The following is a 23,665-nucleotide window of genomic DNA, read 5'->3' as shown; positions in this document are numbered from 1 at the left end:
TTGCAAAATTTCCGAATATGGGTAGCAAATTTGGGGAAATGTTAACGTTACACTGATTTATTTCTTCATTACCTTAACACCACCTGTTTTTTTTCATCTACATCATTCCTGATTGCTTTACCCAAATGCCCTAAAGGTTAATTATTGACAGGAGGGCAAGTGCACCCTGTTATCCCCAGCCTGCAGATTCCTATGTCACCCAGATATTGCAAGCTACAAGTATACCTAGAATTAGCACTTGTCATCTACAAGGCTGTATGATACATCAGTAAATTTTATATATATGACATGGTACAGTGTGATTAGTTAGAACTGTAATTATTGCGTGATCAACTCCTATTATCCTCAGATGACTGTGGACTGAGAGGGACAGATGATGCAAATTTACCTAAGTTCACTGTCCTTTGATTTTGTTTGTGCCAACTTATAATGGTGTTGTAATGTGCAATTATACCCATATGATGGAAGACTAGCTTAGATAAACAGCCCTCGTGTAATGAAAGTAATGAACTAATATTTATTATGAACTTGGTTATGGCCCTCTGCAGTTCTGTTATTTGTCGAGCTGATATATGAACAAACGAAAGATGATGCATGAGGGTTTATTTATTGACTTCCCACACTGACAGTATAATGTATCAAAAATGTTTAACTATAAAACTGCTGCTGATAGCAATTACAAACATGGAATATATATATGATCTAACAGAGAAACATCTAAGACTGCATTGTTTTGAAGAAAATGATAAAAGTACTTAAGATTGGCTCACTCCTCTAATATGTTCCTGAAATGTATTATTTTATTTCTAACATTATTCAAATCTAAAACAGTTTTGAATTACTTGATTAAATTTGTTTATAACATGTGAGGAAAGGTTTTTTTCATGACTACTAAAATTGTCATTAAAATGATAATTTCTGTATTAACCCTGCTGGGATTAGTGTAGAGTTCACTCTTGCCAATTAAAAATTGAGCATTTGTGATTTGATATATTCACTTAAGGTGGCTTGGTGGGCATCTTTCTTTAAACTTTTGGCAAAACTGTTAGAACGACAATAGTTTCAGATATCTAAAGAGAACTTGATGGGGTCAATTTAGCCCACAGACTTAGAGCGACACTACTTATAATCAGGCTTGTAGCATATTGATATATAAATAATTTTTCCACCCTTTATACATTTTCTCTTGTGGCTGTCATAATGTGACTTATTGCAAAAATAATTATACAATGGCACACTCACTTTTCCCCCATATTGGCGCCTTCATAAATCAGTCCAATATCTGTAACCGACAGGGAATAGGCAGAACCGGCAGCTGGGGATCCACAATGCAGAGCCTAGACACAAACCAGGATAGGCGGACACAGCCACAGGTAGAGTAGTCAAAAACAAGATCGAGGTCAAGGGCAGGAGCAGGCAGGATAACCAAGAAGCTGAGCCAAGGTCAAGGACAGAAGCAGGCAGGGTAAACTGGAACAAGCCAAGGTCAAAACAGAGTACTAACAAAGAAACTCTTTGACAGACAATGAGTGGTCAGCTAAGGTGTCCTTAAATAGCCCCAGGTAATTGCTGGGGTGTGGAGAAAATAGGTTAGTATCTCTTTAATTTTCAGGCTGCGCATGCGCAGTTCGCAGCAGGTTGTAATGTGGCGTGCACTTGCTGATGGGCAAGAAACGCAGGTCGGCCATCTTAGGGATGGCTCGGCAAGACACGGATCCTCTTCAGCGATGGCGGTGGGTAGTAGGAGAAACACCTCAGATGCAGGTAAGTTGGTTACAATATCTTTAGGTAGACAGCATGAGTTGGTCACTCAGATATGAATTGCTGAACCCTCATGTATTGGTATGTCATATGTTTTTCTAAACTACTTCAAAGTAGAATTGTAGGTGTTTAGTAAATTCACATGGTTAGTAATAATAGTAGTAAAACTATAAGTGCTCTCAAATGGCGAAGGGAACAGGCAGCTCCTTTTTTAGCGGTGGGCTGCCAACTCAACTTAAACCTGATGGCTGATACTTTATTCATGGGTGTGACTAATAAAAATCACAAATCCACCAGATCACTGAACTAACATGGCTACTGATGAAATGACAAGATTTTGTAGTGCCCTCTGTGGTTGGCTATAACAAATTGCTTAGTGTCCTCATTACAAGACCAGACAACTTTCCATAGAATTTAAGGGCTTTATAAACACCTTCAGAAAGCATTTGGAATTTTTTAGGAACCATAAGGGAATTCGTCTATAGAGAGCAATATAAAATCACACAGAAAGTTAGAAGCTATCAGTAAAACTTTAAGAGCCATGGCTACTTGGCTCCTGGGATTTGTCCTGCACTGGTTAACACTGACATTCTAGCACATTTTTATTGCAAAATGCTGCAGCTTTGTCGGACTGGCTTATTTATTATTACCGATAAAATACAACAGCAGACACAAACAATGGGAGACATTTTATTATTGTGAAGTGTTTCAGGAATCGAAATTGTGATTTAAGTAATTTTCTCCTTGTAAAACATAATTTCCAGCAGGTTTCATGTATGTCCAAAACACAAGCAACCTAGCTGGTGCACTGGTGTTATATCCCTCTGCCCGAATAATGAAGAATATGCTTTTTCTGATGAAAGATAGGGTACAATAATCTCCATTGGACAGGTGCTTAAAGGCAAGTGACATTCTAAAGTAAAAGAAGATGTTAAAGGGTGTATAAATGTAGCCACAGAAAAAGTTAATATTCATGAAGCTAAAATAACCATGAATTCTAGAAACATAAAATCATTTTGAATCATTGTTTCAAAGATGGTGCATAACCAGAGGCAATAAGAAACATTATTTCAAGGATCAGAAAGTTGGTATATCTGTTGGGACAGACTGCAATACACTTCTTAAAATACTGTAAAGTATAGTTGTTTAAAGCTGTAAAGCCGTTTGATAAGAAGCTAGCAATGTGAAACTCTCTATTCTGTTGTTTATGCATCTACAGAGATTTTCTTTAAGTCTTACCAGTTTGATAAATCTGAAGACTGTGCCACTACAGGTATTTTGGAGCTAGTGTGCTTCTATTATTGAGTTAAGTAATGGAATTCACTTTTTTGGAAGGTGTTTTCAACAATTGGAATTGTTTGGTCACTTACGACATAACATTCCATGCTGGTGGCAATGTCTACTAACCAAGCAGCAGTAAAAGTATAGTAGATGCTTAAGACCATTGAAAATTCAGGGCTTACAACTTCTACATGTTGTATTTAGGGAAGAGGTACAAATTTTCATTTTTTGGAACTTTTTGTGTCAGAAGGATCAGTTTCAGAGATGTAATTTTCTATCAATCAGTTTGAAGGTGTACAATAAAGTAACACTGATGCATATTAAAACTGATTGACCAATGATCGTAGAAAATATTAAATCCGGACTTTAAACACTTTGCATTTATAATTAATTCTAAATACAGGGAGGGCAAGCCTAGTATACATGACCCTGTGTTTCCAATGGATCCAATTACAGGGAATCAAATCCATAGCCTAGGTTGCCTTTTGGTTCGTCATCTAATGGTGGAACGCTAATTAAGATGTACTTAACGTACAATAAATAATTTGCATCAAAAATAGTTGGTAAGTCCCCAATCTGTAATGCTGGATACTTGTTGAATTCACGCTTACAGTGAAAATAAATAACTTATTTTATACAAAGGCTCATGTAACACTTTATGCAAAAAACAAAAAACAATGTGGGGTATCAGCTCTTGCCTAGCCCATTGGTGATTATTGCTAATTTACATCTGCATTATATTTACATATTAATTAGCACAATTAATCATACATGCTGATGTGAGGGATGCTTTGTTTTCTTGTATAGGAAGTACAATAAAAAGGCACATGATAATTCATTGTAGGAGTTGTGCACCAGTCTGTAACATGTAGTGTACCAGCAGAAAAGTAATTATTTCACCCATGTCATTCTTTAAACTTATAATACACTTCAATGATTTCTAAACCTTCAGTATTTTTGATAGACTTTCCATAGAAGATCCATTGCAACCAGCGTACTTGGTGAAGGGTCCATTATCATGCTTTGTCCAGAGGTCCGCAAATACTATATGTCCTCTATTGCCACACTGATCCAAGAAGGCATCACTTTTTGTATATGTTGTGTCTAAGTGGGAATAAGCATCAATTTCGACTATGTTTTATCCAGTTTCTTATTATCCATTTCTGCCCTGAGCATCTTTGCACTACCAGCCGTAGTCCAAAATTAGCATCCTTGGACATCTCTACTTCCAGGCAGCGACCAGTGTCTCGGCTTACAATGGGACTGTTCTGTATTATAGACAAAAACAGATGAAAACCCTTAATAATAAACCCTTAGCAGGCCAATTCCAAATTGTACAAACTGTAATAATTTGATGTTCCTTGTGGTGTCTGAGAGGCCTAATGATGAATAGTATTGCAATATAACATCATTCTGGAACCTCTAGCTTTTAAAACGATATTTGATGAAAATAATTTTGAATGACAAGCCAATTATAAAAAAAGGTTGTCTGTTTTCAGTATGTCAAAATTTTGAAAGCATACAAGGTGGTGGTCTGCTTAATGCTCCCATAACCAAATACACCAATACAAAACGTGTTCTGAATAATGATAGATTTAGATATGTTCTAATTACCTTTTACTAATTACTATTTCCATCTGAAGAAAAGACCCCTGAAGACCCAAAAGCTTATATAACTTTACAGCTTTTTTTCTATGTTGACCCAATAAAAGTGATTAACGTCAATTAAAGATTCAATTTACTCTTGGGCAAAATCCATTCTTCTTATCCCAATTATTGGGGCAATTTAGTTTTTCTTAGTATCCAAAGGCCAATTTAAGCTTTTACCATATCAAATTTTAGTAACTCTTGAACTCTCTTTTTTTTCAGGGACAAGTCTTCTTTGAATCCACTGATTTTTTTATCCTGCTGTTTTTGTTTTCAAAACTGAGAGCGAGTAGCATGTGTTGGAGGGAATCGCACTGCTCTACAAAAATCATACCACAATTATAAATAACAATGAAGGTAAAAATAAAGAGTTCCTTAAAATAGAACCTTTTCTGGGAACACACTAGATAAGCAAAATTGAAACAATGAGCTCAACACATAAAGCAGTTAAGATGTTAAGTTGCATGTAAGAAAATACAATACTTCAAACTACATGTACATGAAATGTAGCCTACCTTTATAAATAGCCACCAATTTTGTGCTATATATATCTATATCTATATCTATATATATATATATATAGTTTCACTGCAGATTGCCATGGCAAAATCTCACTGCATTTTAGATTTACCACATACATGGAGGGGGTCTGATATATTTATTCATCAGGACCACATATTTTATAGGCTCATATTTTAACGGCAATATTGATTGGGAGATTAGATTGATAATAGAATGGCTGAACAATTCTAATTGAAAGGTTTCTTACCTGTGTGAAATCCCAGAGCTTCTGAGTAGGTCTTGGAATGTCATCGCACTTCCTTAGGGTTGGAGTTCTTCCTTTGCCATCGTCAGTCAGACACTTTGTATCAGGTAAAAAGGCTGTGGAACCCAGGGGGCCAAGTTGCAGCAGGCCTTCCATGCTATAACGTACCAGCTGCTCGAAAGCAAGCAGAAAAAGAACATAAGTGCCTGGTGGCAGCAATGGATATAGTTTAATGTTATAACTGTACCACTCAACATGCTGGATGACTACCAACGTCTTCTTTTAGCTGTTTTTTTTTTATTGACGTACCATATATAACCAAGATGTCGAGCATAATGATGTATCTGTATGATAATTTCTGTCCATCCCTGGCACCCACTGTGAATTTCTGATCTCCCTGGTGGGGAGGTTGTACAGTAAGGTGATACCCCCTGCCAGTTTCATTTAAAGCATTTATGCAGAATCACTAAGAGTTTGGGAGAAAAAAAGATAAGGGTGCTTATTGCAGTGGGACATTACAAAAGGGACTTGTTAAAGGGGCACCCAGGCCCTATATAAAACATGTACTCGGATGAAAGCACTTAACAGAATAATTTTATGAAAATGGATCATAGATTGAGTTGGTTAACCCAGCTCACAAATGAACCCATGTCAGTTTAAGAATGTTAAGCATAATTTGTTAAATAATATATTTTCAAAATTAAATTAAGATATCATCTTTTTACAATTTGAGTTTCCTTAAGGATGATTTTTAATTTAATTATGTTTAAAGAAGATTGTGTGTGAAAGTATTGTATATTTTGAATATTGGATTCTTGGAATTAAATTCTATGCTTATAATTCTCTTATGTTATCAGCATATCCTACCTTCAGTAATTATCAAGAAAAGTGTCCCAAACAGAAATGTACAACAGAGGCACTGTATACTTGCCACTTCTAAAGTGATACCCACAGGCATTTTTAGAAATAAAATGATCGGATGGCACTCAAAAGTCTCCTGCCACCATGAATTTCAGAGAGGATATACAACTGAACACGTGACTGAGGTAGTTCACCTAGTATGGCCATTTAGCATGCAGCTTTGGAGGGGGGGATTAAATAAATTAAGGATAGGAATGCCATTAACATAGACAGGAATTACCATAGAAACATTTCATGATCGTTATAAGGTGTAGGCCAGAGACGAAAGAAACTAACATGTACCCTATGGAGCTCTATGATGGCTGAGTTGCAGCATTGAGCATTTCAGCATGGAAACAGCTGAAAAAGTACTTGTTGGATATGCATGATGCAGGTCTGTTCCAAGCCCCTGTTATTCCATTGACAAGCCGGGTTTTAATATTTACAGTGTTCAATGCTAAGAGGCAGAATAAATGCGTTATGTGATACATTATTAAGATAACAATAGTATGGAAGCTATCTAAAGCAAGCAATAAATTACTTCTTGATAGTATTACGTAATATCAAATATAATCAGAGAATAGATCAATTTTTTGCTACTTTTATTCACACCATGAATTTCAGAGAGGACATACAACTGAACACATGACTGAGGTAGTTCACCTAGTATGGCCATTTAGCATGCAGCTTTGGAGGGGGGGATTAAATAAATTAAGGATAGGAATTCTATTAACATAGACAGGAATTACCATAGGAACATTTCATGATCGTTATAAGGTGTAGGCCAGAGACGAAAGAAACTAACATGTACCCTATGGAGCTCTATGATGGCTGAGTTGCAGCATTGAGCATTTCAGCATGGAAACAGCTGAAAAAGTACTTGTTGGATATGCATGATGCAGGTCTGTTCCAAGCCCCTGTTATTCCATTGACAAGCCGGGTTATAATATTTACAGTGTTCAATGCTAAGAGGCAGAATAAATGCGTTATGTGATACATTATTAAGATAACAATAGTATGGAAGCTATCTAAAGCAAGCAATAAATTACTTCTTGATAGTATTACGTAATATCAAATATAATCAGAGAATAGATCAATTTTTTGCTACTTTTATTCACATTGGACTTAAAGGTGCAGTCCCACTTAGACAAAATATTAAGTATGTTAAGCAAATAAACCTTAGCAAATCCATGATGTTATTCTCTCTCTTTTTAATCACTTAAAAGCACAAACTTTAAAGATTTTCTTTCATCTTCTATAACCTATTAATGGTTGCTTTTGTGCCACATAACAATTAGGTGTTCCCAGCTAAAATTATAAAGGCAAAATTTAACATGATTAAATAATGATTTTTAGTTTGAACATTTATTAGTTCTGCAAATCCAGTTTCTAATGTTGCATGTTAAGTTCATGGTAGGGGAAACACCTCTCTTTAGGGACTCAAGTGAAAACACTAGAAGAATAAATTGGGTCAGATATATGATTTAAAGCACAGGAGTACGGTGTCTCTTGGACAAGTAAATGTGACTATACGCCAGCTGCAGCGTATGGATTCTTTATTAGGGAAGTGATGTATTAAACACAATAATTATGATCAGTGCTGATTTATATCAGCCATTCTCTAAGAGGCAGATACCCAGTATTCACCAATCCTACGGAACCTCAATTCTGTGCCGGGCAGAGATTAAAATAATTTTCACCTTAAAGCCAATTGGTTTCACAAAATTTTCCATTGAAATACATATTACTGTATTAGATTTTAATAAAAATATTTTTACAAACTCTCAACAGGACATTAACCAAATTGAAGTGGATTCTCTTTTCTAAAATCTACTTATATATAATTTATGGAAATGTTGACATGTAGTGTTGTGCTAACAAAGTAAAAGTGAACAAACTTATTTGGGACAAAAAAGATTTATTCAGTGCAAACAGTGAACTCAAAAGAAAGAGTGAAGGATGAAAGTAAAATCCAATTACAGAAAATGTCTCCCCACGCAAGTCTGTCAGAGAAGTGAGCCTGTCATTGTCTGCCTTTCTGTAATCAGAATCTTGACTCCTACACATACACTTCAGTGTGTCACTAGTGCCAGCCACTTAAAGCAAACTCTAGAGGTTTTGCTGGACAGTTCTAGCAAAGCAACGTGATTGACCTCGTTTACCAAAATCAATTCTTTATAACAGTTTCTTCAGACTTTATATTTCCATGAACCAGTGCAGTAATATCACCTATGCACCCAACCCTATTTGGGGCAGGCAGAGGAGCAGCCCCTCACTGGCCAGTAGACGTTAGGGCCGCATACTTACTGATACTGCAACTCCAGTATATGCTGCATCAGTATAAAAACGTAATGTGCGGCTGTGTATAACCAGCCAGTAATTTCACATACGCCATTTGTCAGCCACTGGTCCTGCCAGTGCTGCGTAGACATCCCCAGTCAGGCCCTGGGGGCAGGTACATGGCAAACCTAGCCATGTTACCCAGTAATTCGGTGGGATTTGAAACACATCTGAAACACAATAATCAATCATCCTTATTTGTATTTCATTACCTTAGAAATCCCTTGTAACATCAGTTTAAATGTTAGATGCTATTATACAGTTCACTTTGTTCCCTTTATAGTAAAATAGCCATCTTAGCGCCAGGCTTCCCCAGCAGCTGCCTGGGACACATGAATTATGACAGTGACAGACAATGGAGTATTCTTCTTTGGGAGACAAATGTGAAGTAGGGGCAGTCCTCGCTTCACTATGGCAAATCACCTATGCTCCTTTTTCCTCTCCTAAGGTTCCTCCTTTCCAAAATGTTGTGTATGGCCCCTTCAGCATACCAAGACATTTTGGACAGTGCTATGCTTCCAATTTAGTGGGAACAGTTTGGGGAAGGCCCTCTTCTATTCCAGAATGATTGTGACCAGTGCACAAAGCAATGTCCATAAAGAGATGGTTGGATGAGTTTGGTGTGAAAAACCATGACTGGCCCAGACAGAGCCCTGACCTTAACCCCATCCAACACCTTTGGGATGAACTGGAATGAAGATTGCAAGCCAGGCTTTCTCATCTAACATTAGTGCCTGAACTCAAAAATACTCTACTGGATTAATGGGCAACAATTCCCACAGAAACACTCCAAAATCTTGTGGAAAGCCTTCGAGAAGAGTAGAAGCTGATATAGCTGCAAAGAGGCCACCAACTGCATATTAATGTCTATGTATTTAGAATGCAATGTCAGGTGTCCCAATGCTTTTGTCCATACAGTGTATTTGACCTTTGGCATTAGCCTTTGAAGGGCCAGAAGAAGCTTAGTTCTTTAACAATATTTTCCATTGTGTATACCGGTATTTATTGGCTGTGATCTTTAAGAAGAAATACTGTTGCAGAGAAGAAGGCATTCACATATAGCTATTATGAAAACAAAGTGTTTAGCTGAACGTTATCTTAAATTTATAGGGCAGCGCTGCTGTTGGTAATAGGAAAATTTATGCTTAGTTAAATATACCTATACAGACAGGAAATGCTATTAAGATATGCCTGAACAATAAACAAGGGAAAAAGAGTATTTTTTTACTGTCGCAAGAAAGCCCAAGTCAATGTTTTTCATACTTTAATTACATAAATATATGTATTTTTTCATTACTTCTGGCATAAAATATAATCTTTTTTATTAAGTAGTGAACCTGCACTTTTAGTCTTTATAAAGACAAACATGTACAAGGTAAATGAGGACATGTTTAATTAAAGGACGTTAACTTACTTCTTGCCAACTGGGACAAATCATTATTATTATTATCTTTTATTTATATAGAGCCAAGAATTTACGCAGCACTTCTTACAATACATATATTCAAGGGGTATGTCAAGACTATCATGGTGGGAATCTGAAATGCAAACCAGTCTGGCAGCTAACTTGTTAAATGAATGGGGAAAAACAGTTTCTGAAATCTGAAAGTCATAAAAAAAAAATACGTGAACTTGGGCACTATAAAGACATAAAAACTAGTGATGTTGCAATATTTCTAGGGTTTCTGCCCCCCCCCCCGAAATGGCTACATGCAAAGTGTTAGGTGCAAAGTAGGTGTAGGCATTGTGCCTATTATGCTCTTTGGTAGCAACGTATTTACCTTTCACGCAGCCCTTGACCTAATGTAAGTATAGACCTATTGAGCAGCGGGACAACGGGGTGCTGACCCCCTCCGGTTTTGCCGCCTCTCTTGACCTGCCACCCTAGGCTGCCAAGGTAGAATATGTCACCGCTCTTGGGTACCATTATAATTCACCCTAAAAAGATTCCCAACCTCATTAAATGAGCTGGGACATGCTTACCTGTGACGACATGCCGTGACAGGGGTACAGAATGGCTTTGTTGTCATCTTCTGATCCTTGATCTAAACAGTAACCAGTTGCTTTGCTGTTTCGAAGCTGGAAATAAAACAACAGATAGTTTCAGCTATAATATGCTCTTATTGGATCTATTGGATTGGATCTAGTACTTGTGCACCAAGTAGCACCTGTTCTCACAGCACACTTGAAATACAAGTATGTAGATTCTGCTTTTACATTATACAAGTCATATAAATAGGAAACACACAAATAACATAGGTTATTTTCCGTCATTGCTTTATATATATATATATATATATATATATATATTGTGACAGTGTAAACCCCAGGGAGATGCTTAGTGTGGCATTTGGGTACAAGTGCTATCCAGATCATAAATATGGGTCCCTGGGGTGGAGCAATTGGAGAGCAGGGTGGGCCAATGCTCCGTTTCCCCATTTTGTGGAAATGCCATGCCGGGTTTTCCAGGAGGCAAGAAGTCCGCAGGATCCGGTCTGGGATTCCTATGGGGCCGTCGTCAGGCACAGGTGCTGGGCCTTAAAAACCCCTGGAGCCTGATACTCAGAGAGACTGTAGGGGAAAAAGGAAGTTCCCTGCGCTCCCAGGGCAAGGAGAGGCCCTGAACAAGAAGACCATCCCTGAGCCAAGTGAGGCAATGCCTGCCTGGACATTTGTGTGCTGTCTGGGGAGGTTTTCCAGAGCCTGGCATAGCTGGGTCTGGCTGGGAGGTTGAGTTAGTGGGTGATTAGGCTGGTCAGTCTGGACCAGCATAGTTCAGTTAGAGAGGGCTCCAATTGGGAGCTAGGTTTTCTTTTTATGATTTGGTTTTTGGGGTTTCAGCAATTAAAAATAAAGATCTGTTTTGTTACAAGCTAGTGTTCCCAAGACTGATTGCCCTAGAGGACTTTGCTTAGGACCCCTAAAAGTGACATGTATGGCCCTCCTGCTACGGTTTGTCATTATATATGTGTGTATGTGTATATATATATATATATATATATATATATATATATATATATATATATATATATATATATATATATATATATATATATATATATATGACACATTAAGCTTATTTCATTTGAGCATTATTGCTCTTAACACAAATCCAGTAATTCCTCAGGTTCTGATGAAGAAATTCCGCTAAACACTGCCTCTCTGGCGCTAACAGGGTTGTGAGTACAAAAGCTAGAAGGCTAATTTGTCATGGTATGTTTTAATTCAGGAATGTGAGTTAATCTTGACAGATGTGAGGTTCAATTACTTTAGTTTGCTCTGTCCTCTAAATCCCATTTTCTTTTATGCAGAGAGGTGTGAATTGGTCAGAAACTGATGAATGATCATCCAAAAAATTGCAAATCAAGCAGATTTACGTCCATTAAACTAAATGCAATAATGTTATATGGATTAATTTAGTTTTGTTCTTAAATCCCCTATGATGGATATTGCACATTAACCATCCCACAATTATTAGTTATATTCTATGTCCATAGGACACCTACCCATGGTGTTACAGGCACACAAGCCATCTAATGGATTACAGTCTGAGTTTGTGTTTTACCAGCAAATCCAAATTATCTGAAGTAAATGGTCAGTGTATCCAATGACTGCTTGAGCTCCTGATTAAAATGGTGTGAAATGTGTTTAGATAAGGAAGACCGTACTTGTATTAAAAGTACGTTTTGCAGAACTATTTCTTAAAAGGAGAAGAAAAAATTATTAACTTGCCTGCTGATGCCAGCTTGTTCCAAAATGTGGGGGGTTTTTTGGCTACTCGCTCTTTACATAAGAGAAGGCCTTCTTTCTTCTCAAGTTTTAAGAAAATAATTCTGCAAACTTTACATTTAATAAGTAAGGCCTCATTCTAATGTCCCATGCAACCTCACCAACAAAGAATACATATCAAAGTATGGTTTGCATTCTCCAACCAGTTAGAAATAAGGAGTTAAACCTTATGAGTTGGGCTCGCTGTGGCCCAGTTTTCATGCCACTGATTGACTCCCTTGCAGGAAAATACTCCGTCTGAAATTAATGTGAGTACTTTCAGTGCATGGAGGTCTGTCTGGAGCTAAATCCACTAGGCAGCAGGCTGGACAGATTAGAGATCTAGGTTTTAGATACATTACACTACTTAAAGTTATAGGCAATTACAGGCAACAGCACCAGGGGACAAGTATCTTTTTTCAATGACAAGGTCTTCAGAGTAGACCGCCAGTGCCTGCTGCACATAATGTCCTTTCACAGGCACAGAGAGAGGGCTGATCATATCATGTAGCAAAGTAAAATTACATTATAAAGATCTGTATACTACATGAGAAATCTAACTGAGTTCTCTGAGCCTGTAACTACATGATAACCCCTAACCTGCAGAACAGCACCAGATTGCAGATAATAAGCTAAGGTAATTAAATCCTAGCATTTACAGAACAGGCTTTGATCTTCCGAGCTATGTTTAAAAATCATTTAGAGCTCCGTTAAAAAAGTACCCATTAGGCTAGGTTTCCACTTGTTGTTTTTTTTTGCTAAAAACGCCCATAAAAACGCCAATTCAGCCACATGGCGGTTTTTTTGTGAAAAAACGCTGCAGCCAGATGTTAGCTGTTCTTCAATAGGAAATCGCAGAATGCCATATCCACTTGGCTTTTTTCAGTCCTCTTTGGCGTTTTTCTGCTTTTTTGGGCTCTGTGGCAGTTTTTCAAAATCGCAGCATGTTGACACTCTGGCGTTTTTTGCAAGGAAATCTTGGCGTTTTTCTCCTATAGAAGTCTATGGGAGAGAAAAAACGCCATGGAAAAGCTATGTGGGTTTTTTGCCTTGGCGTTTTTTATGGGGTTTTTTCCACAGTTACAATGCAGAGGATGGACCCAGTATCTGTGTGTCCTACGAGAAATAGGCTGGAAACAAACAGTTTCACACAAAACAAAGTTCATATTGAATTTTACACCATTGGGAACAAACATGCCATTACAAACAAACATACCCGACGCATCAAGGGGATCCTGCGTGCCAAAAGCAACAGCAAACAATTTGCACCATCATTTGGGGCCAATCTTCCTAGAGGAGCAGACATTCGGAATAAAGCATGCCTTACAAACCACAGAAAAGAGACAAAAGGGTCCGCCGGGGAGTGTTTAAGTAGAACTCTACCAAGTAAATGACATCAGGAGAGGGCAGATACTTGCCATTTATCCTAATCCCTTTTAGCTGGGTGAAACTTCTAACTTGTAAAGGCTGGAAAAACTGCCTAAGGTCAAAAAAAGCAATTTCCACAAAAAGGCTAAAACGCCAGCAAAAACTCCAGAAAAAACGCAGGTAAATGCAGTGGCAATTTTCTTGGTGTTTTTCCTGGCGTTTTTCATCAAGAAAATAATGCAGGACAAAAACCCAAGTGGAAACCTAGCCTTACAATGTCAACAGACTATAAATGTGCACGCAGAAGATCAACTTGTTTGTGCAACAGTGCTGTGGAATTCACAAACATATCTGAGTATATTTGTGTTTAAGACCTATTAGGACCAATCAGGGAAAACCAGCCTCTGCTCAGTACAGCTTCTGAGGAATACAGCTGGAGTCCTGTTCTGTTACAGAGACATGTTAGACATGATTATGGGAGATTTTATCTAATAACAACGAGTCAACACGGTTTTATGAAGATCAGAATTTGTCTTCATTGGATTCTATGAAGATGTGAGCCAGGGGCGTACCTAGAGTATTTGGCACCTGGGGCGGATCCTGTATGTGGCACCCCCCCACACACACTTTAAAACTGCATAGCTTCTACCATTATATACCGGCGCAGACACTGAAGGTGGTACAGCATAACACTTACTGTTATCATTATATACTGAGGCAGACATTGACGGTGGTACAGCATAACACCTACCACTATATACTGAGGCAGACAATGACGGTGGTACAACATAACGCCTATCACTATATACTGAGGCCCACATTGACGGTGGTACAGCGTAATCCCTATCACTATACATTGAGCCAGACATTGACAATAGTGCAGCATAACTCCTATCACTATATACTAAGCCAAACATTGATGTGGTGTAGGCCTACACACATTAGTTGTAGGGATGCACCGAAACGAATTCTGGACTGAAACCGAAAATGCAGCATTTACCTGGCCGAAACCGAATATGACCCCCCCACACCATAAAAAAAAATCTAACACTTTTATTTAAAGTAACACACCAAAATAGGGCAAAACAATTAAATAACAATATTAATATATATATATATATATATTTATATATGATTGTTAACAGCAATCACATTCCTGTCATGCCCAGGCATACCCAGATTCCAGGATGTACTCGCAGACTTGGCATGATAGGAGTATGATTGCCCTATCTACCCCTTCTCACTCCCTTTTGTCCTACTTACCCCCTCTCACTCCCTTCTCCCTATCTACCCCCTATCCCCTCGCCTCACTCCCTTCTCCCTATCTACCCCCTCCTAACGATCTACCCTCTCCCCCTTTGAAGTTCACTTACCTTTCAGGAGTCCTGCGGTGGGGGTGCAAGGCCTCTGTCTCCCAGCTCTGCCACTGTATGGAACAGTATAGAGTGATGGGAGTTATGATGTACTAGAGCATAATTATATAATGAAAAATACATTGGAAATGGTACAGCATAACACCCATCACTCTCACACACTTACCAATCCACACGCATACCAATCCACACATACACCAATCCACACACATACCAATCCACACATATACCAATCCACACATACACCAATCCACACATACACCAATCCACACATACTAATCCACACATTTACCAATCCGCACATATACCAATCCACACACACACCAATCCACACATATACTAATCCACACATACTAATCCACACACATACCAATCCACACACACACACCAATCCAGACATATACCAATCCAGACATATACCAATCCACACACATACCAATCCACACATACACCAATCCACACATATACCAATCCACACATATACCAATCCACACACATACCAATCCACACACATACCAATCCACACACATACCAATCCACACATACCAATCCACACATACCAATCCACACATATACCAATCCACACATATACCAATCCACACATATACCAATCCACACATATACCAATCCACACACATACCAATCCACACATATACCAATCCACACATATACCAATCCACACATACCAATCCACACATATACCAATCCACACATATACCAATCCACTCTCACTCTTTTCTCCTTACAGCTTCTTTTCCTCCTCTTCGCTCCTCTTCTTCAGTTCTTCTGTCTTCTTCCGGTTCAGTGGGCGCGGCTCCAGTGTTGTGCGCCGGGATCTGACAACAAATCCCGGCGCACAGCAGCTGTTGCCGTGCAGATCGCAAGGGAGCGATATCGGAGGTCTTTAACAGACCTCCGGCTCCCTTGAGTGATTTTAAGCCGGGTTCAACCCTTGAACCCGGCTTAAAATCACTCAAGGGAGCCGGAGGTCTGTTAAAGACCTCTGATACCGCTCCCTTGCGAGCCTGCTCCTCCAGCGGCGGACATTACTGTCCGTCTCTGGAGGGGTGCCGGCAAGTGGGGCACCCCCCTGATGAGCGGCACCCGGTGCGGACCGCCCCCCCCGCCCCCCGCTAGGTACGCTACTGATGTGAGCATAAATATGGACCAGAACACTCTACTGGACAAAGCTCAGAGAGTTGTTGGTAATTGTCCTGCTGAACAAAAGTGGAGTTCCTTAGGGGTTTTCCATTAGTCCATTGATATTTAGTGCCTTTATTAATGATCTTGCAGTGTATATTGTGTGTTTGCAGGCAACACAAAAATATGCAAGGTAATACAATCTGAACAAGGAGATTTGATCAAATTGGAAGACTGACAACCAAATGGCAGATGATATTTAATGTTGACAAATGTAAAGTTATACATTTTGGGGAAATAAATAAATGTGTTAATTCTACCTTAAATGGGGTTGTGTTAGGGAAACCCTTAAATGAAAAAGACTTGGGAATAACTGTAAACAATAAACTCTACAGTGTTCAGTGATAAGATATGGTGATAGTATATTGTCATGTATAAAAAGTGTTTTTCCTCTTTATAAGTCTATGGTAAGACAGCACCTTGCATATGCAGTGCAAATCCAAACACCTGCTCTTAATAAGGACATTATGGCATTTGAAAAAAGTGCAGAGGCTGGCTATAAATTTAAGAGAAATGGGACACAATGGTTAATAAAAAAAAAGGCTACAGAAGCTGGATTTGTTTTTATTAGAATAAATGAGTCCTTAAGGGGATGTGATAGCATTATACAAATAGATACAGGGACAATAACAGGCACTATCTGATGACCTGATCATTAATAGGACTGTGAATGAATAAGAGGCCATCCATTCCATTCATTGTGCTATCAAATTTAATAGATGCCTATTCTTTTAGCAAAAAATATAAAGTATGTCATTGGTCATAAGGAAAGGATGGTTATAGCTTCTTGATTCAGTGAGAAATACATTAAGGAGTTAAGAAGCAATTAGAAATTGCTTTAATATACCGTATTTGCTCGATTATAAGACAAGGTTTTTTTCAGCGCAAATGCTCTGAAAAATACCCCTCGTCTTATAATCGGGGTCGTCTTATAATCAGACCTCAAATAGGTCTGACTATGAGACAACTAAGATCCAGATCCCCCGCAGCTGCAGGGGACCTGGATCCTCCTGGATCCCCCCCCCCCCCCCGCCGCCCCACTTACCCGTGCCTCTGAGTCCCCGGTGTGTAGCCGGGGCAGTGTGTAGATGTCTACGCGAATCGCGTAGACATCTACACGCTGCCCCGGCTGCATGACAGGGGAATCAGAAGCACCGGTAAGTTTTGGGGGGGGGAGTGTTAAATGGGGGGCATAAGGCATTTCTGGAGGCAGAGTGTTCTATGAAATGCCTTTTAACCCCCTTAATGCTACTCTGCCTCCAGAAATGCCTTTTTAACTCTCCATACGCCACTCTGCCTCCTGAAATGCCTTAAACCTCCCTATATGCCACTCTGCCCCATAATATGCCTTTTTAACCCCCTTAATGCAGAGTGACATATAGGGGTATAAGGCATTTCTGGAGCCAGAGTGGCACATAGGGGGTCAAAAAGCATATCATGGGGCACAGTGGCATATAGGGGGTATAAGGCATTTCTGGGACAGATGTGCATAACTGGGGGGGCAGGTTGGAAAATAGAAGGACTATAAAACCAAAATATTTTTCTCAATCATATTAAAAAAAATAGTTTACATGAATTAACATTTACTGGTAAAACTTTTTTCCTATAGGGTCGTCTTATATTCAGGCTTTTTCTGTTTTTCCTAAATTAATATTTAGATTTGGGAGGTCGTCTTATAATCAGGGTCGTCTTATAATCAAGCAAATCTGGTATTTTTGGCCTTCTTCTGTATCAATGGCAAAGTCTTTTTCAACCTAAGTTGCTATGTTACCAAGACTTCCTTCTGAAATTCAACAAAGACCATGTTTAATGGCATGGGTGTCTAAGAGCAACAACTATACCAATCATGGGGCTTAATGATGATCCATACACATTTTCTCTACTAAAGTTGCTGACTTTATTCTTGTGTGGGATCTTGAACATCAAGCTGCTGTCCACCATCTTACTACATTCTAGAAATATGTATCTACATATTATCAAATAGCAGAACTAACCACTTGAATAGCTCAGTGGTTCCCAACTCAGTTCATGAGGAACGCCAACACTCCTGGTTTCAAATATATCTCCCTAATGGAATAGAATATTGTAATTACCAAGTCCTGTCCTGAGTGCCTTGCAGACTGGTTTGGGAACCACTGTTTTAGCATGTCTTACATTTGTGGCTTATAATATAGATTTACTAAATGAAGGATTAAACAAAGTTAAACATTGAAGGTTAAACACTTAAAGTTCTAAAAATCTCCCACCTCTCCATAGGTTATTGTGTTATTGTACACTCTCATTTCTGGATACACATTCTCCAAGTACCATTTAAAGCTACGACATTGTAGTTTTTGTCGAAGAGCCAACCTTTCTGAGACATCACCAAAGTCCACTCCAGGGTTCTGTGAGAGTAAAGAATTAAGATCAGATTATACTATAAAAAAAACAATACACAAAAAAAACAAGTGCACGTTTAGCATACTTTGCTGGTTGACAGGGATACTATCTTATATTTGCAATGTGATAACACTTGACATCAGGTCGAATTAACAGTAGTGCACAAGGAACATTAATAAGCTGAGTTCACTCGGGCAAATATGAGCAAATATGAGCTTTGTGATTCTAAATTGACGGAAATTATGTCAACTGAGTTTTAATTTTCAATTATTCGAATTTTTCACAATACCGCTGCCCTGAATTTGTGTAGTCCTCCTGTGCAGCAAGTGGAATGGGTAGCACACAAACATGTCCTTATATAATGTGTTACTCACTGTCATGGGTATATTCCATGCCATGTAGACGTGGGACTTGAACTCATCCATCCACACCTCAGCGGCTCGCAGGGCATTACGTTTTGCATAGTAGTCAATGTCATTATTATAAGGCTTCTTTGTGCGTTCAATGTGGGCCACTCGGGAGCAAGGTAAGACTTCCATGCTTCCACCACACTGCCATACCTAGTTGATAAATAGACAATTACCTGAGTTTGTACGTAAAGAAATCTGAGAATACGTCAGGATATAATGGAATAAAATGCCCTATAGTATGAAAAACAAACTAGTATCATTTCAATCGATGTTGTGATAAAAGCAGAAAATGTCTAATGAGCCTTTAATATTAGAGCATATAAATATATTTGACAAGATCCAACACAAATTACGCTCCCTAAAATTTGCACATGACTGAGGAATCGTCGATTTCAGGAAAGAGCATACCAAGACGCACCTTTCCCACACCAGGTTCTGAGCCACCGACCAGCTCGCAACCACCACCAACCAAACCAGAAACACACTATTTCCTACCATTATTCCACCCCACCTTACACTGACCAGCCCCGCCACTGTGACACTGACAAAAACACCCTCAATCATCCTACTAAAAACAGGGAGGGAGGGTGGGAAATTCAGGAAAGAAAAAATTATTAAAAGTAACAGTCACAAAATAGAGGGACCTATTTATACAGGACTTCCCAAAGTTCCCTAACCAATGTCCCTTAACCCCATTATCCTAAGCCCACATCCTCACCCAGTCAAGGCCCCTTCCACTTAGCTACACTGGTTCCATGGGCTACAGAAAGACCACACAAACTAGTGAAAGTTCTGCATGTGGGATTTATAGCAAATAAACCATAAGTGTATTTATAGATGTGATTTAGATGGTGACCCAAAAACTAAATTCCATCTGACACTTTAACGCAAATGACTTGTCCAGCACTGGCTTGCAGAGACGTTAGGGGAATTTCAAGTGCGATATAAACATATGTGTGAAGTGGTATGTAATCTGCTTTCGCGCCATAAAAAAATGTAATCTAATGTGCAAAATGTTGTGGTGTCAGACCTGCTAGTGGAGAAGCCCTGGAGATCTTAAATACGTTCTAATCCACAGCAGATTTAATGATGTAATTTAGATGCAGACATGTATGTTTATGGGAGTTTTCAAAATGAGATGACCCCAAGACATTTCAGAATATTATCCTGAAAATAAGCAAACAGGTACTGTATCATACCTAGTCTGTATAGTAACCTAGGGTTCTAAAACTGATCTTATTGTTAACCTTGACTAGTGACATCAGTCATGTCTAGACCACATGCATCAGCCCTTTTATCTAAGGTTGAAAGTAAAATAGTTTATCTTGTGGTGGTATAGGCTTATATATACTAAGTTGCTTCCAGAAACAGATCAAATTCTACAATCATCTGGTTTCAGCTTTTCTGCATCTCACAAATACTGCTTTTCACCAGTGATATCTAAAGATCATGTGTGCATTGCCTATTATTTATATACATGTTCCAGACTGAAAATGCAATCTAACCTCAGACAGGAAATAAAGTGCCTCTGTCCAAGTGAAAGACAATTTTCTTAGCACATGTGAATGCTTCCACATTCTGTGGACTGTGTCACCTTCCTCTTGCCAATATGTTAAATGTGCTCAAGCCCCAGATAGTTCTGCAATTCCCTCTGCGTATCGCAGTAACAGAACATTGAGACAGGAGATATACAGCTCTACTGCCTAACATGAGCTTCCTCGAAAACAGATCAATCTACCAGAAGTGCAAATATAGCAGATGTCTGCAGAGTTTATGAATGAGGTGGGGGGGTTTTATGAAGTAGTAGTAGCGATGCCTTGAGCTGTAACTAAAGTTATCATCAAAAGAGCATTCAGCATATCCACCTGCAGCCTTGTCTGGCTTTCTCTGTTGGAGACCTGCAGTGTATGGCAATGAATTCCAGGCCTCTCTTGCAACATAGAGAGATCAACACAAACTTGTTAAATTAATACATCAACATTAAAAGCAACACAATGTTATAGGAGATCTAAATGTTTATTTTGGGGGACCATTTGGGTACATTGCACCTTGGTCTGAATGTTGCCAGCAAAGCCCCCTCTTGCACAATATATATTATCCACATGTGTCCATAGCAGGTGTCTTACATATGGTCGCCTTCCATGATCTTCCAGGTTAGGCAATGCATCTACAAGTGGAAATCTACACTCGATTTCACAGCTGGTCTTTATTCCATGTAACAGGGTGTCTTGGATAAGTAGACAAATCAGTTTGTCTGTCAAACCCACCTATGCTACTACAAATGACAACATGTAGGCCAGAAGCTTGGAAACAATATGGAATGTTGATGTCTACCTCTGCTCATTTTAGAAGACCCAGAACACATGCACCAAGGTCCGACTTTGAGAACCTATCCCAAAAGCTAAGCATCACTTTATTACAAAATGAATGGATTTCAGTACACGAACATTGAACCACTTCACATGGAAAGCAGAATCGCTTCTTAATAAAATACTGAATATTCATCAATTCTTAATGAAATGCAGTGTGTCACTGTCATCAAACTGGCTTTAAGCAGTAACTTCCAGACTGGGCTCAGCATCCTTCATTTAGAAAACATCGCTTACTGAATAAGAAATCAAGCCGGCAGCTACACAAGAGTCAGTAGTCAGGCTGCACACCAAATGAGGCACTTGTGCATTAAATTGCTGCTTGGTAACACTTATGTCCGCAAATATCCCTGCACCAAAGAGAGGCTTTTAACATCCATTCACACACCTACACAGTCCCACAGGGCTGAGACGGAGATGACAGGTTGTAATGGGAGCTGGCATGGAATTCTGATTTAATTTGTCTAAAAATATTCATGACAAGAGCCACTCACCCTGCGTGCATGATATTAAGAGGCAGTTTAGCAGAGAGCTTATTACAATGACTATTTCTGGCAAGAGCTTGGTTCACTTAAGATATTCAGCTCAGACAACCAAGTGACATTAACCCCTCACATTCCCTAATTATACAATAGCTATGGACGCAGCATTGAAAAAAGAAAGGGAACTTAATTATATTGTAGCTACTAACACAGCATTAAAAATGTTGAACCAAAACAAACTTTATATAGTTATGCTTAATGAATATACCTGATCATCTACCATCCCCTTTATTATTATTACCTTTTATTTATTAAACGCCAACAAATTACGCAGCTCTGTACAATTTAATTTAACACGTACATAACAAATGTACATTAAGAAACGTGACACATCAGAAACGTGAGCTTGCCATCTAGAGTTAAGGTACCTTTACAAAAATGTCCTGTCAGCAATGGTAGGCTTACAATCTAAAGTACAAATATGGGTAATTGAAACAATCATCCCTCGTATGATATTTTTATTTTGTAGAATTAAATTAGCCCTTTCAGTCCTTGCTTAATTATTCCTTATGCTGTATTTATATGATTCCAACAAATCCAACTCGTAAGCAAGTGACAGAAAGTATACACTGTATTTTTTATAATAAATACATTCATTTTTAATATGTTATGTATCCATAACAAAGGAAGTATTATAAGAAATAAACATGTTATGCCTGAAATATATACATAATCTGTAACACATTAACATCACTAATGGTATTTTTAAGGATAATATTAAATAAAATACATGGGCTTATTGAATTTTTTATACTGTCATTGACTAGGGTAAACACCTTTAACGGTATTTAAAGGAAAAAAATATAATTACCTTTACACATAAGAGAGTTTTATGACAATGACTAGGACAAACATATACCAGAGACCGACGTCTTAATCAAGGGACTGTCCCCTGAAAGCATTGGCTTTCTTGTAAAGTAGGTGTTCTTGTAAAGTAGGTGATCACCAAAAGCTAGCTTTGCAGCTGTTGTGAGACTACAACTGTCATAAACCTTAGCTAGCGTATAGCCTGCATACCGCTCTTCAGGTATGATATATCCTTGAGTACTTTCCTGCCGATGATCCTCTGGTATGCATGAAGCCTATCCTCACAATCTGGAAGCCTCCACTGCACCGATTATGTTACAAGCAACATAATGTGTGGTGTGATCACATAAAAGCTGCACAGATTATGTTACATTGAATATAACATGTGGTGTAATCACATAAACAATGAATGCCACTAATGGCGTCCAATGCCCCATACTGAAGCCATTTGGTTGACATGTGGAGTGTCTGGCAACAAGGCAAGCTGGGAAAGTGGCCTCAATGGCAGAATTTCCTGCACTCTCTGCACACCAGTGCTAAGGACAACCACACAAAACTTTGGGGAAGTTTTCATGCTCTTCTGCTGAAACTTATAACTATATAGTCAGCACATATTAATTAGGTACCCTATTTACAAACTAACAATACATGGCATAATTTCAAAAGTGGCTGAAAATTTCAGTAAATATGGAACCCATTGTGGATACCCTGTGGATAACATTGAGAATTGTCTTCACAGTTTTGTGTTGAGCCA

At 38.6% G+C, this 23,665-nt stretch overlaps 1 protein-coding gene across 1 annotated transcript in view; it reads right to left on the bottom strand.

The window, feature by feature from the left end:
- Positions 1-4,163: 4,163 nt before the first annotated feature.
- LOC149275728 (polypeptide N-acetylgalactosaminyltransferase 9) overlaps positions 4,164-23,665 on the bottom strand; it is a 111,407-nt gene continuing 91,905 nt past the window's right edge. Inside the window, exons 7-11 of the mRNA XM_089504384.1 lie at positions 19,158-19,343; positions 18,651-18,788; positions 10,679-10,774; positions 5,459-5,626; positions 4,164-4,310 (exon numbers count right to left, since the gene is read on the bottom strand). Coding sequence (XP_089360510.1) covers positions 4,164-4,310; positions 5,459-5,626; positions 10,679-10,774; positions 18,651-18,788; positions 19,158-19,343 — 735 coding nt within the window. The remainder of the gene's footprint in view (positions 4,311-5,458; positions 5,627-10,678; positions 10,775-18,650; positions 18,789-19,157; positions 19,344-23,665) is intronic.

The sequence above is a fragment of the Sceloporus occidentalis genome, unplaced genomic scaffold (assembly GCF_023333645.1).
Source record: "Sceloporus occidentalis isolate IW3139 unplaced genomic scaffold, rSceOcc1.0.p SCAF_269, whole genome shotgun sequence".
Taxonomy (NCBI): Eukaryota; Metazoa; Chordata; class Lepidosauria; order Squamata; family Phrynosomatidae; genus Sceloporus; species Sceloporus occidentalis.
The sequence above is the reverse complement of the archived record's forward strand: the minus strand, read 5'-3'. Positions and strand labels throughout refer to the sequence as shown.